The 20378-nt window shown below is 41.1% G+C and overlaps 1 protein-coding gene across 6 annotated transcripts in view; it reads right to left on the bottom strand.

The window, feature by feature from the left end:
* The window catches only part of ldb2a (LIM domain binding 2a), a 94066-nt gene that overhangs the window by 23468 nt on the left and 50220 nt on the right, over positions 1–20378 (bottom strand). For all 6 annotated transcript variants that reach the window (XM_078953837.1, XM_023959478.2, XM_078953838.1 and 3 more), the window contains exons 3-4: positions 8750–8922; positions 1828–1950 (exon numbers count right to left, since the gene is read on the bottom strand). In XM_078953837.1, coding sequence (XP_078809963.1) covers positions 1828–1950; positions 8750–8922 — 296 coding nt within the window. The remainder of the gene's footprint in view (positions 1–1827; positions 1951–8749; positions 8923–20378) is intronic.

Genomic DNA, 20378 nt, shown 5'->3' on the forward strand with positions numbered 1-20378 from the left:
CGATAACGATAAATTTGCGGTATATTGTGCAGGCCTACTCAAAGAGTTTAGCCCAGCTGATGCACAAACAGAGTTCATTTATGTTGAATTTGTGCTGCACACTGTACTGTAGCTGACAAAAGAAAACGTGAACTAGAGTTGTGGCTCGGATGTGATCAGTCATGGATTACATTGATCAACTACAGGCCAATTTTTTCAAAACTTGATAATAAACAATGAAGCTAATTTTGCTCCCAGTGTCTCACAGGACCTGATAGAAGTGAAAACATGACTTCAGACGGTGGCCCAGCAGAGCAGCTCTACATCTGTACCAGAATCTGCCGTCTCAACCTTCCTGCTCTGAATCTGCTTTCATCAACCGCGACAGCCATCAAAAGCCTGAGCGCACCCACCGTGCCTCACATTTCACCCCATAGCCCCCCTTTTATCTCTCCAGGAATTAACGGGAATTCCCGGAGGGGCCAATTTATCGCCGAGTGAAATTCGTATGAACATTTGGTCAAAAAGACACCCTGCCTTCCCCACCTTTAGCTTCATGAAGCAGAACAAGGCAAAGAACTGAAGCCCCTTTAGTTTATCAAGCAAATGGAGGTGGGGGTGGAGGGCGGGGGTCTGCACATGTCACTGCTGAGGACAAGGAGTCATGACTGAGCACTATAAATGATTGCATTTAATGCTGTTGTTTTCAAAGCAGACATTTTTGACATATGGTTCTTTACATTTTTACCTTGACAGCAGGAATAGACCACACCCCCTGCCCCCCACCCCCACCCCCATGCACGGGCGGAAAGACAGACGCGTTCACTGTTTTCAGGAGCAGATGTCTTCCAAGAGAAAGAAAAAGAAATAAAAACAAAGTACTCACTAATATAACAATTCTTTAACATTTTACACAAAAACTGTGTTTTTTGTAAGTCAATGCATCATGAATGGCAACTTTTGGTCTGGTTCCAGGCTGCATGTTTACTACAGCAGGATGGACATTTTGTTTCCATGATTAGCATCTGTTACTCAACATTTCAGAGCAGCACTTTCCTTACAAGCAGTTTGTTGTCAAAAAGGATTTTCTGTCAGTTTTTACAACAAGAACTGTTATTGGTGAACGTTCAGTTTACAGAAAAACTGTTCTTTATAATTCAACTAAGTTGGTTTTAGAAAAATAAATTTGATGTTGATATTTAATTAAGAAATTGTGTGAATTGGAATGAATTGTGAATTACTGAATGAACTGAAATTTGACAGCCAGTTGTAATGAATCCTAAATGAGGAGCTGAGCTCAGTTTCTGCTTCGTCTCATGTTGCTGCCTCTGATGGAAACAAACTATTGTTTCACTGCAAATGATTTACGAGCAGATTTGACCTCTCTTGATAAAATGGATATGGACATCTGCACCTCTTCATATGTAACACAGGCAGCAGCTGCTTTTCTATGATGCCTGAATGTTTGAAAGAGGCTTTTGCAAACCCGGGGTCCTTCCACCATGTAAAGCTCTACTGTATATCACTGAATGTGTGCAGGAATTGGCTTTGTCTCTACACACCTCCTTCTTGCTGCTTCACCATGAATTCAGCTCACTCCACATTTCCAGTGACTACACGTGCGTGTTACACTTGATGGAATTCAACCTTTATTCATCTGACCTTGTGTTTTTTTGTTTTTTTTGCATCAGTGACCCTTTGTGCTTTCTGATATCTGCAAACAGAAATCCTTCTGAACCGCCAGTGTTCAGTGCATTTCATTTCCATACAACATGTATGTAGATGTGCTCCTCAAAAGTGGAACCCATAGCGGGATGTAGGACTGTGTGTGAGTGATGGCACACTTACGTGCATGGCCAGGATGCTGCGGGGGATGAGTTCCCGGTACTGCCGGATAGTAAAGTGCCACGTCTTAATCCTCATCAGGTCATCGAAGGCAAACTCTAGTATCAAACGCCCCTCTGTACAAACCTGCACAAAGAGCACAGATGTAGTGTTAATTTCTGGCCTCAGACTCGTATCTTTACAGTTACGACTCACTAACTGACAGGAGGCTGTCGGCTAGATTGAACAGAGAATGATTTCATGGTCGGCCATGAAACATTGGAATCATTTTGCCTCATTTGGTGGTTGTGCAGGGATGTGAGAATGTATTTTATTCTACCCCAGCCTCTCCTCCGTCCTTGAGTCTCTCCATCGTCCAGCTATGTTTTAAATGCAAAAATAAACTAACTGGAGAAGGGCGTGTTTATGCCAGAGACAAAAGAACTTCAGGTCAGAAAGAGTTGCCAATTAGGAGGAGAGGAAGAGATGCAGAGCGGAGGGAGGGAGGGAGAGCGAGAGAGGGAGGGGTGGGGGGCATTTTTCTCCCCTTTAGCTGAATCTTGCTTCTCCCGTATTTCGTTGCTGTGACAACCAGGAGACAGAGGAGTGGAGAGACAGACAGAGAAAGAGGGGGGGAAAAATCAGCTGATTAGTTGGCATGGCAACAGCAAAGATGTAATCCCACCAGACACACTCTAATCAATGCCCCCAGTGCAGATGGTCTCCTGAGGATCAACAAGAAAGAGGCTAGCGGCCATGCTACACCCCACCCCCCACCTCCTCATCCCCACCCCCCACCCCCACCACCTCTCACCCACTTCCCCCCGAATTCCCACCAAACTCTATCTGTGCTGGTCACGTGCCAACACAGTCGGTCCAGGAGAAAAGCAGACAGAGGAGCTCCACGCCGTGGCCGTGGATGTCCTTGCTTTGCAGTCCACACGGAAACCTTGGTGACATCTACCACGAATGCATGGAGCAAATGACAAATGTGTCCGAATACGCATACAGAGCCGTGCAGAGCAACGCTGCCACTGCATTAGGATTCTAGCTTCTAATGAGACTTTTCTAACCAGAAAAATCACTGCAGCATGCCCAATTCTTCACACTGCTTCACACACCCAAGTCAACTTTACTGCTGCTTCTCATTGTTTGTTTACAATAAATGACATCACTATCATACATTTCAGTTATTGTCATTCTATGATGCTCTGGCTTTTTCCCAAAATGAACCAAATAAATGGAATTATCAAGCAAGTTCAACATTATGCGTTCGCTTTTACGTTTTTTTTCCTTCCTTTATTGGTAATTTGCAGGCATTAAGGGAATTATGTGAGTTTCAATGATAATGACTTAGTTTTACTTGAATAGACTGTCTTCATGGCTGTTCAGTTCTTACTTTTGGTCAGTTTTAATTTCTAAAATGATCAGAATCCTAATGATTCTATAAAGTCGGCTCTGATCAGTGAGGTTCCTGTTTCCCATCCTTATCTCTGCTCTTTAAAAAAGTAATTTATTTCATAGTTCAGAGGTGACACGATCGTATAAAACAAAGTAATTCAATCAACTTTTCTGAAACTGATCTTCATTTGTATTTGTTCCTTAATTTAATGGCAGGTTTCTAGATTAATTTGATCAACTCACCATTGCTTTTAGGGAAACGGATAGGAAAACAAAGGTGAAACTTTGTTTTTAGTTATTTCTCTTCCACTTTGAATTGAAATGCATGGCAGTAATTATGCAGTGAATGACTTTTCTGCCTTCTGGCAGCTGAAGTCTATTAAACAACCCGATATTAAGGCATGTTTGAAAGAAGCAAGTAATTGTTTCTTTAATTTGTGAAACCCTGACTTTTTGTGGGCAGAGACATAACCTGAATTGTGTTTCCTGGTGAGCTGGGTCTTCTGCTGTTTCCAGGTCTAATGCCTACAGTGAAATAACAATGTGCTATTGATTCCTTCTTCTGAAGTGCTAAGCCATTCCCTTGCATTGTCTCTATCTTCGGCTTCTCCAGGAAAGCCTCGGTGTAACTGATAGACAGATTGTCAGAATCAGAACCACACCAAGAAGCCAAACAGCATCACTTCAATTGCCATGTGCATTAAATGTGCAGCAATTATTGTTTAGTATGCTGCTGCACAGACACAAATGCAGCATTCCTTGAAATTCCTGAGGAAATGTTAGAGCTCATATTTCTAATAATGGCTCATATTTTTCCCTAATTAGTGCACACTCGTGAAAAGTGAAAGATCCTGTTAAATAAAAAGTGTTCCATTGAAAAGGAGGAGCTCCTGAAAGAGAGTCCACATTGATTTAGCAGCACGCTCATAAATCTTCCACACAGGGGGGGTTGAGATCAGGGGATCTCCAGTTCTGCTGCAACTGTCTTCAATACCGAACCCCAACCTAACGATCAACCAACAGAGCCAATGAAGGTCATTCAAAGACATTAGAAGCATTTAAAAATAAAGTGGAGTCAGGCTGAATGTCCTCAGTCACAGCAAATCCTTGTTTTAACTTTTCTGAAGATGGTCTCACAATTTCTGAGAATACAGAACAATGTCAGTATTGTCAAAAATATTATTTTAACCTTTTAATAAAAATGCCACATTTCATGTCCTGATGTCCATCCCTCCATCTATTTCTTAACTGCTCTGATCGCTCTGTCGCAGGTCCAGCATGGATCTCATTTAAATGGACGTTGCACCAGTACACACTGTCATTCTTTGACGTCTTCTGTAAGTTTGGGGAAAATGTTCTCAGTCTGTTTTCAGAAAAACATGAGCCAAAGAATTCAATACATGACTATCTGATGAACACTCGCTTCATTGGTCGTTAAAGGAAATCACTTTCGATGCTTCAGTGTGTCTTTAGATATGACTGCTCCAAATCCCTTCATTTGTTTTTGAGTCAGCAGAAATGCTTTCTTCAGACAAACTACTGTGACTGCAGTGGTTCATCTGTCTTTTCTTCATCATTGCATCTCAGTTTAGTTTAAATTTAAAAAAAATTAATATAATCTCTCAGCTCCGCTTTTGAAATGGTCAGGATTTAATAAAACAAATTCCATCATGTTGCAGAAAAAATGTTCAGATATCCCTTCATCCGAATCAGACAACTATGAAAACCCCACAGATGACAGATGAAGGTGGCGTGACAGTCGATCACCAAGGGTTGGTTTTCTTTATGGACGCATTGATTTAAATATCTTTTTATGAATAACCTATTTTTCTTAGGGTAAATCAAAAAAAAATATATTATTTTCTAAAAATAATGTTATGAGTGAAAAAATCCACTTCAAACAGATTTATGCGTCAAAAAGCTGTTTTGCTCTTTGCTCACCTCCGAGCAAACAAAATCCCATCTGGGCTCCTGTAACGATGACCAGGCCTGCACAGCCAACCCATGCTGGTCAGGGAGAGTGATGCATGCTGGGTCCTGAATGGAGATGCTGGAGACGGAGGGAGGCTGGCAGGTTGGGAGCTTCTGCTTAAATTGGCTCCCTGTGTCAACTTGTCAACACCTCACCGGCTTGAGAGCCCTGCACACATTTTCCACCCACACCTGAAGAACAGCCCGCATTCTAGCAGCCTTTCTGACTCCGCCCACTCATTAGACTAGAGCAGCACACACGTGTGTGCAGGGGGAGAAACTTCAGACACGCAATGCCTCCTCCAACTTCACATTTTATTGAAAAGATCATTTGCAGGCATCATTAAGGCTGTTTCATTTGTGACATCAGGCGGCAAAAAGACTTTTCCTCTTTACATTTTCACAATAAGAGTTTAGTTCCTACTTGTCAACCATAGAAATCAATTAATATCTTGTCCCGTATATGATAATTCATTTTTTTAACCACACAGAAATCGCTCATCTGTGACTTTACGACTTTTTGCAAAGCGACGTGTCAATTAGTGGAGACTTCAAACAACTGATCATCTTTCTTGAAATGTATTGAGTGAGCGAGGAATGAATATATATTCTTAATTTCATACTCAAAGTGTAACAATACTTTATCTTAATCACATTTAGGCTTAAAAATGAGCTAATATCAGACATTTCTCCCCTCAAAACTCCAATTATACCAGGAGAAAAGGAATTTAGCTGAACATAAAAAACAAAAATAACTAACAGCTCGGTGTTTAGCTCGCCGTTCACAACGTGTTGTTCTTTGTTCAGTCCAATGTGAAAAACGTTTCTTTTTTGACCTAATTCCAGCATTTCCACATTTAGCTGCTTAACTTCACCACCTAGATTTCAGTGATCAGAGAACGTCCCAAACAGCAAATATCGCAAATTTTATAAACCAAACTAAATAATCTTGGAAAATGTGAGCAGAATTAGACATTTTGAAGACAGATAGGAACAGAAAGAGACGGAAACGGGGGGGGGGGGGGGGGGGGGGGGGGGGGCAGAGCTCATGTCGGGAGCTGGGAATGATTTCTCTGGGGATGAAGGATGCGAGTGTGTGTGTACGGGGGGGATGAGAGCGTGCGGTGGAGTGGAGAGCGAGGAAGAGAATGAGCGAGTTGGGGGAGGATGAGTGAGTCGGGGGGCAGCGGCGGTTGAGGAAAGCGAGGCGAGGCAGAGCTGATTGAGATTCGGGCCTCCAGAGCTGCAGGCTCACGGCTGCTGGGAGCGCTCACACAACACGCTCACTTATTGGAATTTTTTCTAATGAATTCATTCTTCCCGTCCAATTTAGAGATGAAAAGAGAGCCGGAGTAAGCAGTAAATTTAGCCTTTTGTTGACCAGGTCACAGATCTGCTCCTTTCCAAACATTAATATCTGACACTTGTAATATATCTGTGACTTTTTTTCACTACCTTTGAGAAACATGGTAAAAAACAAACAAACAAAAAAACAAGACATTCCATATTCGAAAGAATGTCGAGATTTCCTTTGTGTTGACTGACGCAACAACTAACAGAGGATGCATCCTTCATTTACTGCAATTTTACTGCATGCACATATCTAAGCCCACCCAGCAAGTCACCGTCCCACACATGCTGCAGGGAGACCGACCATGCATCAAAACATTTGGACACCAAAAACATTTTCTCTGTTTAGGGAAAAGCCTGCAGTTTCCTGACATAAGCTAATTTACTACGATTGTTTTTGTTTTGCAATAATACGTATCAAAAATCCATCAATCAATAGATGGGACTGCTTTTGCATAAGCTAGAAAAGCACAAATTATTAATAACATGATGAAATATAAGAAAGAAGTTTACAGTATAGAGACATTTAAGGTCCGATCAAGCAGTCAAATGTGTTTTTATTGTAACATTATGCATGTCTGCGTGTTTGTTGTGAGGATTCATATTAGTCCAACATTCCTCATTATCCTGTCTATTTTAAAAGCTTGTGTTTATTGTCATTTGTGTTTGAAATAAAGAAAACTGAAATTGACTTGAATCCTTCTAAGTCAGAAAAGTCGTAGAAGTCCCACTGCTGTGAGTCCTGCTGTAACAAAAAACCACTCTGTGCACCAAATAAGCTGAAACTGACACACAAATGTTGTTGAGACCAATGAGAAAGTTTGAAAAGGACCATGTGAGTCGAGACGGGTTGTCGTCTAAAATTCATCCTAGTGCTGCGGCAGATCCTCCCAAGCACTGAGGGAGCAGCGGTCTAGCACTGTGTGTGTGTGTGTGCGGGTCTGTTTGTGTGCATGTGGGCGTGTGTGTGACTGTGTGCGTGTCTGTTTGTGTGCATGTGGGCGTGTGTGAGACTGTGTGTGTGTGCGTGTGTGTGAGGTTCAGAGTGGAAATGCATCAGCCCTGCTTGCTGCTCTAATGTCTGCTAGCCTCACTAACAGTATCACATATTCACAGATCTGAGAATCAAATTATGAAAAACATTGTAAAACCCGAGCAGGAAAGTTGTCCTCCAAATGTTTGGTCTCACAAGCAGCAGTCCAGACCCAACGGGGTCAGACTCAGCAGGGCGACATGAATGGAAGAGAATAAAGAACTTAATTCCCTCAATAAAAGACAAAGTCTGATCAACACAACCTGCCCTGTTTTTCATTCCCCGTGTGGACTCTGGGCAGATTAGCAGAGAAAGTTAATCTTCACACGCAGACACACACACATGAAGGGTGCTTGCTGTTAAAGCACAAAAACGAGGAGGGCGTGCCGCTGTTTAAAGTCCGAACGATGCGGTCCGCTCCTTCTGCTCCTGGAATCCCGTCAGCTGGGCTGCTCTGCACTGACGAGGTATCCGGCCTCACATCCATTTAGACAGTCAGCAGAAGGAGACTGGAGTCAGAGAGCCATCTGGATCAGACTGTGGTGAGGAAGATACTCACTCCAGCTCACAAGGGGATTGTCTCCTCCTCAGACAAAAGCAGATGAGCTCAGCTTTAGTGCTTTCAGAGCCCCTTTGTGTCAGTTTTGGATGATTTCACAGAACATTTAGAGTTTGCTCTGTTTCTGTCATTTAGACTGAACTCCAAAACTGTAATCTTCATGCATCTCATTCTCATCCCAGTAGTTTGATCTCAGGAGACTCAGTGTATGAATGCGTCAGCACCATTAACAGGAAAAATGCCAGAACTCTGAAAAGTGCTTAAGAGGACAAGACTCTGCAAATCAGCAATTTAATAACACAGATTTTAGATACATTCTGGTTTATTACAATTAAACATCAAGGGAGCAATTGGCTCAATAGTTTGAGTTCAAACAATATCCTTTTTTTAGAGAATATTCTGGATTTCTCTGAAAGTCAGAAACCAGTAAACAAGCTCCGAAAGGAGAAGTCGACTTAAAAATGTATCTAAACTAATCTCCTTTATTATTCATAAAATGAGACACATGCATATAAGATGTCATCATTTATTGCATGACATGAAGGAATGAATGGCATTGAAAGTGTCAGTGAGTCTGTCCTGACACGGTCATAGCCGGTGTTCTAATATTCATGGAGGTGGTCCAGCATTACCTTGGTAAACATGGGCTTCCCGTGCTGAGTGACCATGGTGCACTGGTCACAGTCCAGTGTGATGCAGGAGTTGTGGAAGGACTCCTTGGAGTGCTTCAGGATGTAGCTGAGCTCTGTGACGCCTCCTTCAAAAACCGTGCTGAAGTAACGGGGGATCAGCGTCCGGCCGATCGCTGCAGGGAGACAGCAGAGAGACACATGAGGGGCCCGAGCAGGTCCAGGGTCTGTTCTCCAACAAAACAAAACTCTTGGAGTCATGTCCTCCTGTCAGACACTGAAAGCCCACTCAGCGTATTTTAAACAAGGCTCATGTTCTGTTTGAGACGTGTTTCTGCTACGATGCTTCAGTAAAGATACGAGAGCCACACCGTCATCCAAACCTTGAATGCATCATTTGGCCTGTTTGTTTTGTACCATAAGCTAGGCGAGACCCCGATGGCGCCCCTGAGCCGCAGCAGAGAGACAATCAGCTCAACTTGGCATAAATAGCAGTAACAGCAGGAGGCAGCTGGCCTGGCTGTGTGCCACAAATGAAGCTACTATTTTTACAGCAAATCCTGTTTGCACACAGCTTTGACAAATGTTTGCTGTTTATTGATCACTTTCCACTGATCCTGACCTGCTTCAGTCTCATACACATTCTGATGAACATGTCTTTTTAACTTAAAACAGTCATACAAAAATCTGGCTATGTTGATCATTCAAACACTTTATTTTATGAATCCAGACTTTTAAAGCTGTATGACCACACATTTCCAACAGCAGTTCTTGGAAAATGTCGTTGGCTACAAACTGACGGATGTAACTTTAAAATGGATTTAAACCACAAGAAAAGTTTCTGTGTGTCAGTGTGCGGCACTAAACTTTAGAACAGGTTAAGCACTGAGCTCAAACAATCTTCAAATATCCATAAATTCAAAAAAATGTATAGAGAAACTTTTCCTAAAGGTCAGTGGGAGTCTGAGCCAATTCCAAAAACAGGGATGAGTGAAGTCTGATGAAATGTGTTCTGATGATAATGTTACACCAATGTTACCTGAAATTAAATAAAAGTGTTTTCTGATGATACCAATAAGTTATTGTGCAGCGAGCATTTCTGGATTCATGCAATGATGTTCTCTGATGATAATAATGAGTTCATGATATCAGTTCCATGACGTCTCATAACTGAAATGATGTAAGAATGTTTTCTGAGGAGGATCAACAAGCCCTCCTCTTGGTTCCTGGATAAATCCTTTGATCTGATGAGGACTAGATTATGCCAACTGTTCAAAAATATCAGTGATAAAGCAATAACTCAATACGGGTGGGATTATATACATTATTATATACATTGGCTTCTTCAAACTCCCTTTCAAGAAACACATCAGATTTCACTTGACTTTATTAGATAACCCAGATATTGAATGAATCTAATGTGTGTGTGTGAACTGCATGGTTTACAGCACACACACATGATGATAAGTAATTACACTGTCAAGAACACGGCATAATTTTTTAAGTTCTTTGTTATTTTTCTTTATATTCTAATAAATGGAATAATTAATATTCAATTCAATTCAATTTTATTTGTACAGCCCAAAATCACAACAACAGAGATTTGTTGTTCGATGGGCTTCGAAGTGAAACATGAACTCAAAAGGATCATGAATACAAAGAGTTCAATAGGAAAATAATATATTAAATTAATAAAAAAATAATATATTAAATGTGTTTGATTTAAAGTTAATTTCTTTTTAATTTTTGAAATATAAATGAAGTAATATATATATATCAAAACATATATAGGCTTCATAAATGTACAATAAATATATTCCTTTTCTAGTCTCATGTCGCAGGCAAAAAGAAATGGCTAATGTGATCCACGTGTTTTAAATTCAAACCGATCAAAGTTTAAGTTAACTTGAATTTTTTTTTTTAATTCTGCTAAAGTCATTCATTTTTTCATTTTTTCTGCCCCGGAGATTCTGCCTTGGCGTGCTCCCCTCCCCAGCAGCTAGTCTGAACACTGCTCATCAAAATCTATTTCTTGGGAGAACAAAACTTCATCCAAACAAGGAAATATTATGCACTAGATGTGCTCAGATTCTTTATTTTTTGTGTTTTTTTTTGCTGAAAACAAATGAGGTGAAGTTACACCAAAACCTCACAGCATTTTCTATAAAATCAGGTAAACAAAGCATCACATATGTTTTCAATATTTGCAGCAGCCCATCTGAATGTTCCTCTGACCTCCGAACAGCACAGACAGAGAAGCAGCCGTAGAAACGGCGGGCTGCTCTTCCTGCAGAGTTTCTCCTTCAGCGGGAAAACCCAGAATCCATCCTGGGAGCTCATTCCCACAGAGCCCGCCTGTCTCACTTTCATTTCTTTAGTCATGAGGTTGCTGCAGAATGCTGATACTCATTTCCAGCATCGCCCTGCTTCACACACACACACACACACACACACACACACACACACACACACACACACACACACATGCCTGAGAGCTGCAAATATCAGCAGGCACTTCCTCCCGTGCACACTGACTTGCTCAGGGGCAACTAGATAGAAATGCACAGGGAAAGGGAACCAGTTCCTGTTTCTTCCCGAATTTCTCTCAATGTTGTAAACTTTTTATGCAACTTCTAAATGCATACATTTTCTTTAAGATTGAGATGTTGACTTAGACTGGTGCTTCAGTTGCATAGACTGACTGCAACATATCCACAAAGCACAAACCTTTGTGACAACTGTGATGATGGTTTAGTGGTTTACACTCAGGATCCGTGTTACATACGGTAGTAATGTAATGTAATGCTGCTCAACCCTGCAGCAGTTCGTTCTAAAAACCTTCACTCTTACAGAGGACGGCTGCTGGGACCTCCCTGCGCCGCCATGACCCACCCGGTGGTTCAGAGGATGCTGCTGTGGAATGCTAGCTGGAATTTAAGCTGCATTCTGCTCTGCAAATGAGATCAATCCCTTATTTTACCCAGAGTCACAGCAACATGCCTCATGGAACTAAGATATGAAAACATTTAAATTGAGAAAAAAACCCACTTCCTCCTACTTTGTGATGTTGTGTTTTGGTAAAGGACACCCCCCCCCCCCCCCCCCCCCCATCCAGCAGCACCCAGCCTCTGATTTCAGGCAGAAATAATCCATTTTAGAGTCAACTCTGCTGTCTAGAATTATGTTCTCGCTCCCCTTCCCTTGGGAGGAGTGGGTGGTCAGGAGGTGGAGGGGGCCGGTCGTATAAAACCTAATTTAGAAGTGAAATGTCCCTAAAGACAGCGGCTCCGGAGGCTCTCAAGGTCAGACCTGGTTGGTCGGGTCCTGGGTGATGTGGAGAGTGGAGGGCAGAGAGGAGGGAAGGAGGACTGGTGTGTTTCAAATGTTCTTTAAAGTCAGGCATGACTAAATAAGACAAAAATGTTTGGCGTGGTGAGCAGTGACTGTGGCGGGGGCAGAAGGCTGGGGAGGGGCTGTGTAAATGATGCTCTCTCTGTATCTCGCTGCCTCTCTCACTCAGGCTTGAAAAACAAAGTATTTCCAGGAGTGGAGCTGACTGTTAATGTGGAGGAACTCTGAGGAGCTGGGGGGTGGGGTGGGGGTGGGTGGGGTGGAGCTGGGGGGAGGAGGAGGTGAGAAGGAATCGGGTAAGAAAAAAAGAGCCAGCAGTAATAGAGAAACTGTGAGAGGAAACTAAAGAAGTAAAAAAAAAGAAGGGCTTGTCAATGACGGGAGGAAGACTCGAAGGATGGGAGGGGGGGCTGGGGGCAGCCGGTGACCGAACAACAAAGAAGCTCCGGTTGGATCTTCTCAGCCTAAAGGGTCCAAACAGCTCAGAGGTGGTGTTAGCACGGCAGCAGGCACAGCAGTCCCGGTCTCGCTTCACATCATTTTTAGGTTCCCTCATCCAATATTTACACTGCAAGCAAACCTTTCAGCTGACCTTCTGCTCTGGATGTTACAGTCTGTCTACATCCTCGGTTAATAAACATTTGGATTTAACACACCAAAAACATGACTCTTCCTTAGGGTTTCTGGATCCTTTGGTTGTCTGCACGCATTTACCACACTGAGCGAGAACATGCAAAACAAAGAACCTAATGCTAAGACTATTATGTTGTTAAATTCTACTCAGCCATTTAATGTCCACAGAGTTTAAATCATGTTTGCACATAGAAGTGCAGCAGAAAGGCTTCTATGCCATGGAAGTGTATTCTCAAGAGGCTCTGGATCATGACAGAAATCCCTTTCTGTGCAGCCATATCAGCCAGATCCGAGTCTGCAGGCAGGTTTTGTCTGTGACCACCGTAAACCTCAGACTCTGAGGGCTGAAAGCCGTGTCACGAGGCTGCAGTCTGATTGGGTCCGAACATCCTTCACAATCATCACTCAGTCAAACCTGGAGTCCCCTCTGTGTTGTTCACATCATATGTGACTCTGTCAGTTATGAACATGCACAGAAAGACGTGGAATGTGTCCTTGAAGATCATCAAGACACTGATGGAGCTGTGGCTGCACAAAACCCTCATTTCCATGTGGAGGCTACGGCTGTCAAGAACTCATGATCTTACACGAAAAAATCAAAAAAACAACACAACACTTTAACTCCATGACAATTGTTTGTTATCTGATTCTTTTCATCCGACAAAGAAATAATTGAGTAGGAATCAACACAGGCAGCTGAGAAGGCAGTCTAACGAGCATTTTTACTGGATAAGGAAAAACTTTTCAGGAAAAGGAAAGTCGGGGGAGGTTGAAACTTTCCAGAAGATGAAAATCTTCACTACAAGTCTCAATAAAACCTAAATATGTTGGAGAGAGAAGGAAGAGGCCCCACATTTGTCTCTCAGGCAGTAACGTTTCACACCCACCAGCAGAGTGTGGGCTTAGAAAAAACTCTGCTTTAGAATACAATCCTAAAAAAAGGAAGCATAAAGAAATGGTAGATTTATTTGAATCCTTTTTTTTATTTTCCTTCCTTTCCTCTTCATTACCCTTCTTCTTGTTCTGTGCTTTTGTTCTCCAGAGCTGCTGATTGGCCCGTCTCCAGTTGCCGGGCGCTCCAGAGATAGCGATTAGCTGGCACTTGTTTATGAGAACAGGACAAGCAGCATATGTCTCTCAAGTAATGTGTACCCAAACATGCAATTTACAAATAATCAACGCAGTGTTAATTAGTCGCATTAATTTATGCCACTTTGTTGGGATTGTTTCTCTCTGTTGTTGGCCAGGACTCCTGCCAGCAGCGACAGCCAGCGAGACGGCAGAAGAGTTCTGCCGCTGGAGGAGCGGCCGCTGCTGCACATGCACTGGCAAACACTCACAGTCCTGTATTAATACTTTATAGTTCTATAAATTGTACATTTTTGTACTGCTAAATTACTGCCAAATAAATATTGTAATATTGGAGCTGAAAGCAAACAAATTGGATCATCTGCTAAGTATATTTCAAGGTATTGTTCCCAAATCAAATGCGGGGTTTTCAGGAGAGGTGGAGGAGAGGAGCGATCAAACGTTGAAACAAGGAAAAAATAAAAAACATATTAATGTCAGCTTTAATTACAGTAAACACTTCTAAATCCAGGTCCACAACCTGGCTGTTAAAAAGGCTAAAATAATGTTATAAAACAGTGATTTAAGTGATATGTCTAATTATGACTACAACATTTAATTATCACCACAAAACACCAGCGACCACATATTTACTGAGTAACGTAAAAAAATATGCAACACCTTACTACTTTGTTGCAGTAAAAAGTCAAATGTTTCTTCATTGCATTACTTTTGTTTTGCTTTGCTACCAACACATGTAAAATGAAGTTTGTTTCTTTGAAAATCCATCACTAATATTAGAAAAGAGATGATTTGTTTTCCATTTAATGTACACTTCATGTAGAAAGGCCTATTTTAAATGTATTATTTCCATTTTTTATTTTTATTTTTTTGGCAGCAGGATGTTGAAGGACGACAGATGATTACCAAGATAACTGCATCATTCAATTCTGCTGCTTTAAGGATTCCCCCTGAACTGGAATTCCTATGGGATTGTGTATTTCTCAGGTTTGTTAAGTTTACATTATATTAATGAATGAACTAAACGGAGGATGATAGTTTGTCCTCATTTCCTGTGAAATCCTCCCTTCTCTAAAATCATAAACTTTGTTGACAATATTCACTTTGTGTAATTACAGATTTTTTGATCATATAAAAAAAGAATGTTGTGTTTTTTAAATAAAATGTACTTATTTAAACTAAAAACGGTTTTTCATCCAAAACTTTAGAGCCACAACATCTTGGGTGATCAAAATTACCACAGTGAGAACTCCCTTTTTTTAGTCTTTTATTCTTAAATGTCCTCACTTTTTCACACGTTCAATTAAACGATTTACTGTTGGAATGCTGCAGAAACATTTTGGTCAATATTTTTAATTTCCTCTGGAGAGGGATGATTCCTCTGCCATGTGCTTCTGAGTGTTTCAGACAGAAAAAGGTGTGCCATTGTTTGGAACAGGTTAAGAGTCCCTGCTCCCTTTGATTTGTGTGAGGCGTTCTCGAACATGTGTGCTTGTGTTCCTCCTCTACACGCACTTGTGCGTCTGTGTGAGAGCGTTTCCTCATGTGTCAGTGTGGGAGCCGCATGCACGCTGTAAAACGGCAGAATATTGAATTTACTGCTGTCTACTCTGGCTCACACACACACGTGTGCACGGACACACGTAGACGTGACCTCAGAGCCATATATGCACAGTAATGATGCACCATGGGAGAGCAACGAAAACCTAGTAAACAGTATGCCGCCCACATGTATGGACAAAAATAAATATTGTAAACATGCAGAGAAGCACAAGCATGATCCAGCCCTGCAACCCTTCCAGCTCTCCAGAGAAACAACGTTTTGGTTTTTTTAAATGTATTGTTTCAAGCTATTCAACTCCACAAGTTATAAATTCATTGTAAAAATGTTCAAGTATACTTTTCTGCAAATAGATGAGTACATATATATAGGGACTACAATTACATCTGTGAAAAAAGTTTGGTTTATTAATGTGTCACTTAAAAAGAGGCTTTCAGAAAGCTGCTTGTCGAATGAAAAAACGGGTAGATGCACTTAAACTATACATACTTGTGTTTATTCATATTTTTAAGACTTTTTAGAAGTAACTTTAATATTAGCGTTAAAAGATTTTTGGTAACAAAAAAAAAAGAAACTCCCAAAGTTTCACACCAGACTGAAATAAAGCAAACTTATTTCAGGGGTTTAGAAACAAAGTAGACCTCCAGACTCACAGGAAATATTGATTTGTATTTTTTTATTTTTCAGTACCTGAAATGTTTCCAAACCAGAGCTAGCTTAGACTGATGGTAGGGGCAGTAATCAATAAGCTAAGCCAGAAATGCCATGAACATTGATTATTGCTTCAAAGTGTAAGCTACTGTTGACGATCGGTGAGGGGAGAGATGCAAAAATGAAAAGCAAGCTGACATATTGATCTGTGAGCCTAATCAATGGCTGAGGAGAGCTCACACAGCTCTGCAAACACACCTGCCGGCATCGACCCCATCTCTATCTAAACGCGCATCATGAGCTGCCATTACTGAGTCCGCAGCACGAGCATGAGATCACTGCACTGCCCCACAGAGGGCATGAGGAGAGATGGAGCCGGGGGGGGGGGGGGACATCATGCAGGTAATTACATGATCACATGACAGCTGACAAAGCTGTCCATCTGTTCGCTTTACTGTCACATGTGATGCTAGAACTGAAATGTCCAGCCCTTTCTGTGAGAGCAGGAGAATCTTTTCCGCCACACCTGAGCAGAGTGGGAGGCTGTGTTGGTGGGAAAACAACTCTCAAACATTTCAGAAGTATTTTGCCTTTATTTTATCTAATGACTTATTATTTTATTTATGTTTTTATTTAACTGAAAATCAGAAATCCTCATTTCAAGCATTAATAGAACCATAATTGTGTTACTTCTGCGTGTTAATTAGGTTTTTCATAAACCAATGAAACTGTTTTGATATCAATGCACAAAATGAGTGTTTCAAATAAAATTCAGTACATTGAGTCTGTTTGCAGGGCATCAAATCCGTACTCCGTCTCTCCCTTCAGTTTATTTTCAATACCTGTACATTACCAGGATACTTACAACGCTGTTACTGCAGTGTAAAGGAAGAAGTATTTTTAATACCTTTTCTTTTGACAACAATCATTGTTGTGCATAAATATCACGGCCATAATTCACACAGTTTACTGTGACGAATGCTGTGACACTTTGCTCTGCATGAGTAACCAGGCTTCATGTTTCCAAAAAGATGAGCTAGTTTAAAAACCACATTACTGTCGCTGTTGCCATAGTCACGCCGTTTCTTAACCACACCCCTCCCAACTACCGTCTGTGTTTCTTCTTCACTTCGTCAGCGCCATGCCGTTGAGACAAACATTTCTTCCTCTGATCATGTGACCACCTTGTAAATTTGACATTGACTCTGACTAATAAAGTATTATTAAAGCTAAGTAGATGAAGGTTTGAGGCAAAAAAGTTCATTCTGGGCTTTTTTGTTTTGTTTTTCACAAAGGTAGTCAGGTTAATCAGCTGAGGATGCAGGACACACGAGGGTCAGACGAGGTCACTGCATGATCCTGCTGCTGTCTGCTGTTGCTCTTGTAAAATAGTGAAACCGAACCTTGGGTGGTTCATTTCAGTGACCTAAAGTCTCCTTTTTAGTTGTAGATATTTTTTATTAAATCCATATTCAGAGTTCACAAATGAACCAAGGGGCTCCCAAGTGAGAGATATAGGCTATATTATTTCCAAAGCAGCGCATGGATGGACTGAACAACAATGTGGAGTGACAGTTTGCATTCCTGCAGCAGATGATGGGATTACTAAAAGCATTGTCTCTCAGCTGCTGCATGCTTGTGATTTTTGGTCTGTGACAGCCACTGCAGCTGTGTTGGTTTTCCTCATGTATTTGTTCATACATTTGAACATTGAAGGCCGCCAACTTTGCCTGCTTTCTTGTTATGAACAAATGCAAAAGAAGGCCCTCTTTGGTCCGTTACCACGATAAAACTGGCCTCCTGATGGAGGTGTGGGGTGAGTGTTTATATTTCTTAGGGTTTAATTTGGCAAAAGCATAGTTCATTTTGAAGGTTAATAAATCCTCAGATTAACTGACTTCCTGCTTTTAATACTCACCTGGTAGCAAATGTTTTGATTTGCTGCAGAATTGAAGAATATCTTCTGTCTTAATTTGATCTATATGCAAAAATGAAATGTAACCAAAAGAGAACTTTAGAATATCCTTTGAGTTAATAATATTTAAGACATTTATTGTAACAACACTTTTTCAGGAAACGCAGCTATACCCATTTATCCAACTCTAGCTGTTTCATTTGCACAATTCTGTTGATGTTTTCTGATGCCATGTAGTTCATAATAAAGTGAGCATTAGTGATTGTAGCATGAGTGTGTCATTTGTCTGTTATTATGTAAATTGTAGAGACTCTAAGTTGTAATTTATGAATTTATCCTAATAATCATATTTCATATTTTTGGTGAACCTTCTATTAATTTGAGCTGGTTTCAAACTAACTGCAGTATGAATCCTTAACTGGTTTTACATTGGGAAAGGTATGAGCTGTCAGTTCAAACCTCAGAAAAACATCTCAGTCCTTCCACTGAAACAGATTCTCTGCAAAGTTCTGACAGCAACTTTAGAAAGAAACTCTCCCTCCACCTCTCTGTGTTCTGTTGCTTTCAGTTCACTGCAGTCTCCTGATGTTTTATCATCTCTTTCTGCTGTGTTCTTCCAGCTGTTTCTGCACACAACCATCCAGGATACTTGAAACATGTGTGAACAAAATGCATTGGTATCATTTTCTTATTACGATCTTTAAAACCGTGATCACAGTAGGAGTATCTTCACTGAGAATTTCAATGGGAAGAAGTTTCCATGTTACTTGCAAAAATTGTGTCATGTTTTCAAATAAGAGTGGAAAAAAGTCAACATTTTCTGGATAAAATACTCCAGATAGTGATGGTGGTGTCCATAGAGGGTTGGAACATGCAGCATATATTGAGGAGAAATGCATCCAACACTGAGGCCTGCACACTTCAGAGCATACACACATTCCTGCACAAACCCACCAGAATGTGAGAATCACTGCCCAGGACATGAAATATTTATCAGTTATAAAACTTTAATCCAGTCTGTTGCCCTCCCTCTGTATTTTGTGTCTTTTTGGAGGCTGCCTGATTCCACTTTGTGTGGTCAACACTTCTTGCACTGTTCCTGCAACTAATAACAGCAGGACATTTCACAAAAACCTTGGTTGCATTTCTGCCCAACTGCATGAATCAAAATGCATCATTAAGACGTAACATTTCTTGTAGGCTGACAGAACATGCAGTGGTCCTTGTTTAGTGCTGTGAAGCAGAGGTTTTGAAGGCCCCTGTTATTGTCATTCAAGCCATGGAACTCCTGCAGAGGAAGTAGCATACTCATGTCCATAGTGAGAAAAAAATGAGAAGCATGGGGGTCCTCTTTCATGGTATGTAACAGACCAAAACTGCATAATTGTGGAATCTTTTATTTTAAATGATGCCAAGCTGTGCTCAGATAATTAGTTGATTGGTCCATCAAGTGCTAAGTTGACTTTAAGTTACACATTTATGTGTAACCTTTGGTTCTAAAATAAGTTTTTAACATTTATTTTAATGATATAAAGTCTTAAACGTGAACCTTTCCTTAATGAGACATTTTTAAATCTGCAAAATCATCAGCATTTTGCATCTTAAAGACATTAAAGAAAATCAAAGCTCTACTGTTTATATCAGACTTGGAGAGGCATGTTTATCTACATCAGGTTAGACGACTGCAACTGTCTGCTTTTTGGCTTGCCTGGGCCCATGGAGGGTCATAGAGAGAAGATGCCACCTCAAGGCGCATTTTAAAGGGATCCCAGGTGTGCCTTGGAGTTCCCTTTCATTGCATTGTCGAGTGGTGAGTGTGTTGTCAAGTATTGGAAAGGCTAAGGTTAGTAAGGTTTATTTCTCATTTAAAATCACAATACAACAGACTGACAGTGTCATATAAGTTACATACAAATAAAAAAGGACATATTCAAACATCAAAACAACAAAACGTCTACAGGAGGCACTAAGGTCACGTTTACAAAAAAGAATGAACGAGACCCATAAAAACATTTGAACACTTCTGCATTCATCACAAACCACATCTGTTAAAGATCTAGGCAGCTAAGGAGACCAAGGTACACAACTTTAAGGTTTTCTGCGATTCATTCCAGTCACAGGGGGCAGAAAGAAGAATGAAGGAGCGGCCCAGGGAGGTTCGAACGCTGGTCATAACCATAATCACTAAAGTATTGGTAGAGTTTTTAAGGTAATTTGCCTGCATTTATGACATGCCAGTGATGCTGCTGTACCGCTGCACCAAACTTCATTCTCAACTGCCTTCACAACTGTCTTCAGGCAAAAAATGGGCAAACTTGTACACAGGTGGGCGGCACTCATCTCACTAGCAGCCTCCCGGTGCAGTCCACTGGATACAAATACTTACTGTTGTAATGCTGAAAAGTCTGTTCAACACTCACCTACGTCACCCT

The sequence above is a fragment of the Oryzias latipes genome, chromosome 10 (genome assembly GCF_053564925.1).
Source record: "Oryzias latipes strain Hd-rR chromosome 10, Olatipes_Hd-rR_3.1".
In the NCBI taxonomy this organism is placed as follows: Eukaryota; Metazoa; Chordata; class Actinopteri; order Beloniformes; family Adrianichthyidae; genus Oryzias; species Oryzias latipes.